Raw genomic sequence first — 9578 nt, forward strand, 5'->3', positions numbered from 1 at the left:
CAGTGTGGGGAAAAGGGAAACATAGCTTTTTAAATTTTTTCATTCAGTGTTTATTGAGCTATAATTGCTGGGCATGTGTTGAACCCAAGAAGTATCATGTTAAGATAAAGTCCTTGCCCTTGCAGGGCGTGGTGGCATACACCTGTAGTCCCAGCTTCTTGGGAGGCTGAAGTGGGTGGATTGCTTGAACCCAGGAGTTCAGGTCAAACCTGGGCAACATAGTGAGACCCCATCTCTACAAAAATAACAAAAATTAGGTGGGCTTGGTGTAACATGCCTGTAGTCCCAGCTACTCCAGGTAAGGCAGGAGGATCGCTTGAGCCAGGTGTTTGAGGCTGCAGTAAGCAGTGATCACACCACTGCACTCCAGCCTGGGTGACAGAGTGAGAGCCCATCTCTTAAAAAAAAATCAGTAGGGAGTTTTGAGAAATAGTGTGCTAAAGCACATATGGGTTGCTATGAGACCACATAGTAGGGATGGGAGCTTATCATAATCCCTAAAACACGGTCCTGAAAGCCATAATCCCAAATGTTGAAATCTTGAAAGATCAAAATCCCTGAAGTCTAAAATCCCCAAAATCACAATCTTGAAAGATTAAAATCCCAAATGTTAAAATCCTGAAACCAAATTCTGGGGAAGGGATTAGTGCATTTTTGGTTGCATGCTGGATAGTTATGTTATTTGCATCATGTTAGGCAGAACTGTTACCTTGTTATTATCTTTATTTGCATTTGGCAAAAAATTCAGATGAGTGGATTGGATACACTATTCAGCAAGGATGAAAACTTCAGTTTTAAAAATTCGTCATTTATCTGCACTGGCCTTCTTTCCAGCTGATGAAATTCCAGCATCTTTTAATGAATTAAAGCAGAATTTGCTTGAAGAAGCCAGCGAAGTTACTGACTGGTTCAAAAATAATTATGTGCATGGTGGGATAAGAAGACACATAACAGTGTTGCTGTTTGATCACCAGTATTGTTTCAGGCAAATTTATGGTCTGTATATGAGTGCATGTGAAATGGATTTCCAAGTACCCAAAGCAACATAGAAGCATGGCACAGAAGACAGGAAAACAGGGAATGCTCATGTGGGTGTACATCGTATCACAGAATAATTTCAAAAAGAGCAGCACCATGTAGAAAATGAATGTGAATGTATTCTCTAAGAGCCATGCCCTAAAAGAAAAAAGCCACTTCAAAATATTCTTAATGATCATGAAAGCCAGCTCTTACAGACTGCCTCCGTGCAATTGACCATAATCTATCTCTATAATATACCTTTTTTTTTTTTTTTGAGACAAGAGTCTCACTCTCTTGCCCGGGCTAGAGTGTCGTGGCATCAGCCTAGCTCACAGCAACCTCAAACTGCTGGGCTCGAGCAATCCTTCTGCCTCAGCCTCCCAAGTAGCTGGGACTACAGGCATGCGCCACCATGCTTGGCTAATTTTTTCTATATATTTTTAGTTGTCCAGATAATTTCTTTCCATTTTTTTTAGTAGAGACGGGGTCTCGCTCTTGCTCAGGCTGGTCTTGAACTCCTGAGCTTAAGCAATCCTCCCGCCTCGGCCTCCCAGAGTGGTAGGATTACAGGCGTGAGCCACCACGCCCAACCTATAATACACTTTTTCATGTCAAATTTTTTCCTTTCATTTTCCTATTTTAAATTGTCAGCATTTTTTACAATTTGCTATGCTATGCATTTCATCTTTGAATCATTTCCAATAGTGGAGGTGTAAACTACGTAAATTTTTTTAGAGTTCTGGTTCATTTTTTGCAAATTTTACTCTGTGAACATGTATTATCACAAGGTTGACTGTGTAAGCATTGTGTGTGAAAGTAAAAATGTTGACACTTCCTCAATAAATGAAGAGATGTCCTTTTTGTACATCTGCATTTATGCTACTATAAACATACATGTACCTGGGGTTCTCATATAATATTTTTGGTAATTCCCCTCACTAAATGCACTTAAATGATATACATTATACTGGTTAATTACCTCAATACTTGTGTGAATGTCAACCCAGATATTGTATCACTTTCTCCAGGAAGTCTTCTTGAACTAATGAGTGTCCAGTCTGGATTAGGTGTAGTCTCTATGCCACTACAACAATCACTGTGGACTGGTCTAATATACTGTTAATATTTACCTGTTTATTTAATATTTATTCTTTGCCACTATACTTAAGTTCCCTGAGGGATTTATAAGTTATATAAGTTCCAATACTTAATAGTACTTAGCATAGGTATTTAAGGAAATGGATGTTCAAGGCCACCTTTAAGAAAAAAAGGAAATGGATGAATGATGTTCCAGTACTAAAAACTTCTTCTGCAGTAAAACTGGCCTCTTTCAGAAAGCAAATGTCTAGAATCAAAGTAGACAAGACACATTTGACATAAAATTTATAACATTTATTTAGGCAAAAAAGAAAATCCCAAAACAAAAATCTGTACACACAACATTAATACTTAGGTGATGTCCTGATTTAAAATAAAGCATGATTCATGTACAGAACACTCCCATTCATCTGGCCATAGTGAGAACAGTGCCATCAGTCCAGATAATTGAAAGTCTTTGAAATGTACATATATTATACTTTCCAATGAATTTTTCATATCCTTAAAGGAATTAAACTCTTCCATCAGAATTCAAACAAAAGATAGCTTTTCTAACACAGTCAGTGAGAATTTGACAGTGGGAATTCTACAAAAGTCAAGGATTTTCAAAATTTTGTGTTGCAGATTATCTGAGTATAAATCTTGACATAACTTCCTCCCATTTTTAAAGGAAAAAATTGCTCTAAAGAATTTCCTGCTTTTATTAAAGCATCTCAGCTTTCATTAGCTAAGTATTATAGTTTCTTCCTCCTAAGCTGATTAAAATAAGCTTAAAAGAACCCAATTTGAACAGTTTTCCCCAAAATAAATCCAAAATTAAGCACATACTATTAATAAGCTAGATTTATGATTTCTCATAAAATAATTTTGATAAATTTGGATTTTTACAATATTCTTAATAGCCATTCTATCTAGCTATAAAGTTAAGCTATGCTATCCAAAAGAGCTTTACTTTATTCAGAAAATGAGAAACAAGCACTGATTTTTGCATAATTTACCCCAAAAAGTGGGGAAAAGGAGAAATAGGCAGAAAAAGATCTTTCTTAGGCTACCAGTCAGTTAACACAGAGTGTCTTAGGTTAAGATTTGGAAACCAAAGAATGCATAATTAGGAGTGTACCATGTCATGCAAATCTATGAAATACTAAATAAGATAAAGCAATGACTCATTTAAAGCACAATGAGAAAATCTTCCTATCATATTGTTATTTTCATCACTAGACAACAGTTGTTTCTGCATTATTCCTAAAGTAAACACCAAAAATTAAAATTGTGTCAATACATAGCAAATGGTAGACTAAACATCCATTATCCACAAAATCATTTGAAACTGCTACAATGGATTTGAGAGGAAAACCAAAAGTTTGCAAACCTCTCTGGAAGCTGTCTCACAGCACTACTTTTAAGCCCTCGCAGTACAAAGTCCTCAAATAAGTAACATACAGATAAAACTGGAGGAGCCCACATCAGCTCAAAGTATGATACTGCCTTATGCCTTCGGTTTAATAATACTGTTAATACCATGATAAAATCTGTACAATAACCAAACAATGTAAATATATCATTAGAGGGCAGGAGAGGGTGGGTTTCATTATATATAAAACAGTAAATTTATTTTCCTTGCTGCCTCTTTTCAACCTTGGGTACTGCTGCATATTGTTCTATGGAGGGTTAATGCATTTTAAAACAGAAGCCAAATCTGTGGTTCATTAATCTAATTTACCCTAATTTTGCACATAAAGTATGTTTTCATTAAAATGCCTCAAAAGGGATAATAAGATGGCCTAATGCTATCTTGACAAATGGCATGATGAAAAACAGCTAAATTAATGTGAATGGGTAGAAAACAGGCCAACAGAAAAGGTCCCATTTGTAAGAGCAACTTCCTAAAGCTGGATATATAGGATTGATGGTTTTAAACATAAATGTTTTTTTCTTTGGAAGCTTGCAAATAATAGATATCATGAAAGCCAACTAACATAGCAGCTTTGTTCACCTCCACCTTGAGTAATCCACTTAAGTTGAGTAGTGACACTAAATAGCATTCCTGTCTAGGAGTGATGAGCAGCAATATTTATGGTCAATTCCTAGAATTGTGTGTGGATCTGATATGCTCTTAAAGATCCCAAACTAATTAAGATCAGTAGCCACTGAGTCCTTGGCCAGAGGGGTAAACTAACTTCTTATTACTACTTAATTTCTGTTTCTTTTCAACTGCAAAAAGGAAAAATTATTTTTTAGAGTATAAAGACCACAGCAAAACTTACCTGATACAAAGAATGTCTTAATTATATTTGCTCTAATTTGTTGTTTTACTCAATGATACCAAAATGTACCATTATACTGTAAGAAGTCTAATTCCATTTCCTTTTTAAAAAAATTTTTACTTACTTATTTTTTGAGACAATGTCTCACTCTGTCACCTGGCTAGAATGCAGTGGCAACATGATAGCTCACTGCAATCTCAAATTCCTGGGCTTAAGGGATCCTCCTGCCTCAGCCTTCCAAGTAGCTGGGACTACAGGCACAAGCCACCACACCTGGCTAATTTTTCTATTTTTTCATAGAGATGGGGTCTCACTCTTGCTCAGGCTGGTCTTGAACTCCTGACCTCAAGGGATCCTCCTCCTTGGCCTTCCAAAGTGGCAGGATTATAGGCGTGAGCCACTGTGCCTGGCCTAATTCCATTTCCTTTAGTAGATCCTAACTGTTACTTGTGGACTGCTCTGGTGATGTTTTATAATATCTGAGCACACCAATGATTTGAGCAATGAGTCGTTCAACCCTAGTCTAAATTGTGCTTGAAACAGCACCTCTAAGCCACTGAAAGGTAACCCCTGAAGGCACCAAGAACTGTTACATTCTAGTCTACAACTGCAAAAGGGAGGCCTCATAGATTCTAACTAGAGACTGGCCAGTTATGCCTCAAAATTTCAATATATACAACTACTATATTTTAGCCAGATTCAAGACCTTACGGACAATTCTGTGCCTTAATTATATACACAGTTTTTAAGAATCATCCCAACCACAAAGGCACTAAAATTTTTATACATTTGGGATGTGATCAATTGTTTTGCTTTTAAGACTCAGAAGTATCTGGCCATTACTGATGCTTGAAGTAGTAAATTTAATTTTAAATATTTTTGACTCTTCATCTACCAAGAAGTGATTTTGAATAAACAAGGAATTCACTGTTTTCTGTACATTTTTAGCCATTTCTGAAAACTTAGCATTGGCCTATAAGGAACATGCACTTTTGTCTTGAACAGTATAAAATAGAAACTTGAAGCCAAACTTCTCAAGTAGGCTTTCCCTTAACTACACTAGATAAAAGACCTGGAAATGGTCAACACACCTAGCAACTTTCAAGCTACTGCCGGCCATCTTATTTTCAGAATTTTGCCTCAGACATTAAAATTCAGAAAAAAGGCAAAAAAAAAAAAAAAACTTTGCAAGAATTTTCTATTTTCTCTGGAATAAACTTAATCTGTGAAAATTTATCTTATATACCTATAAAAATTCCTTAAACCAATTGAGTCAGCCTTAACCCACAATTTAATATGGTTTTTAATGGCTCTAAATACTTATTTTCTTTTAATTTAACTCAGTTTTCATCCCCAGTAAAGAACTCCAAAAACTTCAAGTCTGATTACTGTGATAGTGGTATGAAACTTGTGTGTCAAAAATGTTATCAGTGCACTAATGTCCTTTTCTAAATTAAATTATAGTGAATAGTCACAATAATTTAAACTTTCCGTTTAAAATCTCATTGAAAACATTTTGGCCATCTATGAAAAAAATGTAGTCATTTGAGATTGCAGATTAACCTTATTCATAAAATAAAATTTTAAATGGAAATTAAGTTTCTTGGTGACTTATTGTCTTCCAAGTGCTATTATTGATAAAATGATAACTGATTCTTTACTATACTGTATCAGGTATCTTAAAGGAAAGGTAATTATCTAATCCCTCAAAATTATTTCCTGTTATGTACTGTAAATGGAATCATTACATGTAATCATTTAACAACAGTCTAATTCTCTTTTCATTTTTAACAGTGAGATGTGGACATTCTTCTCCAACATGAACACATTAATAAGATACATATATTATCAACAAAAGAAAATTTAACTTTTCATGGCAAAATTTACTGTTGTCAATTCTATTTCAACTGAGCAGGTTAACACTATGCTGTAGTCTCTATTCCACTGAACAAAAATGACTTCAGAATAGAGGAGAAAGAATGGCAAGTTTTAACCAGAGAAAATTGTTAAAAATTCACATTTTCATGATATAACATGTAGAGTTGGACATCTTTAACACAGAATGCTGTAATATTTTACAGTGTGATGCTTGGGGAAATATTTCTAGAGAGTAAACAGCAGTCTGTGTAGGAAGTAGCAGTCCATGCTTCTAGGCATAAATAGGGAGAACAATCTTCTGCTCACTGTGGGCTCCAGAAGGGCAGCCTGTCCTATTTTTAAAACTATCCCGTGAAAGCAATTCCCAGTTACTAAACGATGTTCTCCCTTAATAGTTTTTCTTTCTAACGTATTTTCTGCCAACCATCCAGGCTCCTGCCAGTGAGTAGCTTCCATGAGGAGTCAACTCTGACTTTCATTCTTTCACAATAGGAAGGACATCTTATAAAAGGTGCACAGATAGAGAATAAAGGCATTTTATACAGAAGCAGTATAAAATTTACAACTGAAGCAGAAATCAGGTTAACAGCTTATCTATAGCTGTAAATTGACTAGAAGGGACTTTGAGATCAGAAAAGTCTGGCCTAAGGGTTCGTGCAAACTTTACCATAAAACTGTAGAATCTCAAATACAGGTAAGTTCAAACACTGAAAGATGTGGAAAATTTCCTAAAAGGCAATGATAAAGGAAGAGACCCTTCTTGCCTCATAAGTTAAAAATCACAAGACAAATTAAAGACTGTTCACATGGGCAGTACTGTACATTATTAATCCCAAACTGATCTTATGACTCTTGTCATAGAAACCCCAAAAACATCACAGAGGGTAAGATATTCCAAATGGACCAATCACAAAAAGGATGCCTGTGATTCAATTATTCAATTACTTATGGCTATCAATTTAGTCTGGCCTGGGACTGCTTTTTACAGGGAGGTGGCCTCCCATGGCGCACAATGTGTTTTTCTAAGCTGTCCAGAATGGCCACGGCAATCTGCTGGACATGGGGATCAGTATGTTCATGATCTTTGATGTTGTATAAATGCTGCAATCCTCCTTCTTCAATCAGCATGCTGCAATATCTTGAAGCTGAAATAAAACAGGAGAAACAGCTTTTCTTAAAACAATTATCCCACACAAAAAAATGAGTGCTTAGGAGCGTTTTGTACTTAAATTTTAGCTTTTTTGACTAACCGCTAACATGGTACATCTTAATAAATACCTCTATAATGATGTTATGTCTACAGTACAAGGCCCTCACATAAATAATATACATACTCTAAACAAACGAACAAATAAATTGTTCTACCCTCAAGATATATACAATCTGGAAAAGAAAATAAAAAGAACCAGAATCGTAAGAATCTTATCCTTTTTTTTTCTTTTTATAAATTTTAATAGAATGAGGGGATATAAGTTGAATTCCATTTTATGCATATATTGTATAGTGGTGAAGTCTGGGCTTTTGTAGACATCACCCAAATAGTGTACATTAGAACCCATAAGTAATTTTTCATCCCTTTGTCGTTCCTACGCTCCTCTCCATATCTTATCTTTGAAATCACAGGTAAGATAAGTGCTATCATACTGGATAGCAGAAAATCACAGGTAAGATAAATGCTATCACAGGTAAGATAAGTGCTATCATACTTTTATGCATTTCCTATGCTTTCTTTTTTAACTTTGTGGCACTTATACTGCACATGCTACCTTTAAATTTTTTTAATATTTTCTTTGCCTTTTGTTTTTAAAAATATTTCTTCTTTTACATACATATGACTTTTAAGGGTTTTTTTGTTTCAGTTGTTTTTATTAAAGTGTAATTTATGCAAAATGAACCATTTTTAATCTACAGCTTGATAAAATTTGCCAAATGCATATACCTGTACAACCAAGAACACAGTCAGGATAGAGAATATTTTCATCAACTAAAAAGTTTCCTTGTGCACCTTTGCAGTCAATCTCTTCTGTGCCCCTCTCATCCCAGGCAACCACTGTTCCAATTTTTTTCTTTCTTTCTTTTTTTTTTTGGAGACAGGGTCTTGCTCTGTTATGCCAGCTAGAGTGCAGTGGGGTCATCATAGCTCACTACAACCTCAACCTCCTGGGCTCAAGTGATCCTCCTCCCTGACTCCTCAGTAGCTGGGATTACAGGTATGTGCCACCAAACCAGGCTAGTTTTTCTATTTTTTGTAGAGAAGGGGTCTTGCTCTTACGCAGGCTGGTCTGGAATTCCTGACCTCAAGCAATCCTCCTCCTAAAGTGCTAAGATTACAAGCGAGAACCACCACACCCAGCCTGCTATTCCAATTTCTACAATATGGACTACTTTTGCCTGGTCTAGAACTTCATATAAATGGAATCATATAGTATATATTCTTTTGTGTCTACTTTTGTTCAGCACGCGTTACACATTAGCAGTATTGGGTATTCTTGTTTGTTTGTTATTAAAAGATGGGGTCTTGTTATGTTGCCCAGGCTGGCCTCAAACCCCCGGGCTCAAGTGATCCTCCTGTCTTGGCTTCCCAAGTAGCTGAGACCACAGGCACGTACCATCATGTGCAGTCAGTAGTTTTTTAAGCTGGAAAGTATTCCATTGCATTGAAAGTGTCATATATTTTTAATTTGTTACTGTGTTGATGGACATTTGTTGGTCCCTCTAGCCCTCTAGGTTTTGGCTATAATGACTACTATGATCATTCTTGTATAAGTTATTTTGTGGACTTTTCATTCTATTGCTCTTGAGGAAATATACTGAGATTGCCAGGCAAATGCCAAATGTATGTTCGACTTTAAAAGAAATTGCCAAATTGAGCCAGACACAGTGTGCACCTGCAGTCCCAGCTACTTGGGAGGATGAGGTGGGAGGAACACTTAAGCCCAGAAGCACCATCAACGCACCTGTAAATAGCCACTGCACTCCACCCTGGGCAACACAGGGAGACCTCATTTCTGACAAAACAAAAGAAAAAAGAAATCACCAGTGTCCTAAAATGGTGTACAATTTTACAATCACATCAGCAATGAGAAAGTTGCTCCTCATCCTTGCCAACATTTGTTACTGACCATCTTTTTTATTATAGCCAGCCACCCTAATAGGTGTGATGTGGTAACTCATGGTGGTTTTAATATAAACTTCTCTAATGACTAATGATGCTAATCTTTTTTTCATGTGCTGATTAGTCATTTGTATATTTTCCTTCGAAAAATGTCTATTCAGATTATTTGCCCATTTAAAGATTATTATTTTTCTTTTTAT

General features: G+C 35.9%; 1 protein-coding gene across 1 annotated transcript in view; it reads right to left on the minus strand.

The window, feature by feature from the left end:
- Nucleotides 1-6296: 6296 nt before the first annotated feature.
- ZYG11B (zyg-11 family member B, cell cycle regulator) overlaps nucleotides 6297-9578 on the minus strand; it is a 75440-nt gene continuing 72158 nt past the window's right edge. Inside the window, exon 14 of the mRNA XM_012639497.1 lies at nucleotides 6297-7408. Within this exon, the coding sequence (XP_012494951.1) occupies nucleotides 7218-7408 (191 nt within the window). The 3' untranslated portion in view covers nucleotides 6297-7217. The remainder of the gene's footprint in view (nucleotides 7409-9578) is intronic.

The sequence above is a fragment of the Propithecus coquereli genome, unplaced genomic scaffold, assembly GCF_000956105.1.
Source record: "Propithecus coquereli isolate 6110/MARCELLA unplaced genomic scaffold, Pcoq_1.0 Scaffold14, whole genome shotgun sequence".
Lineage (NCBI taxonomy): Eukaryota > Metazoa > Chordata > Mammalia > Primates > Indriidae > Propithecus > Propithecus coquereli.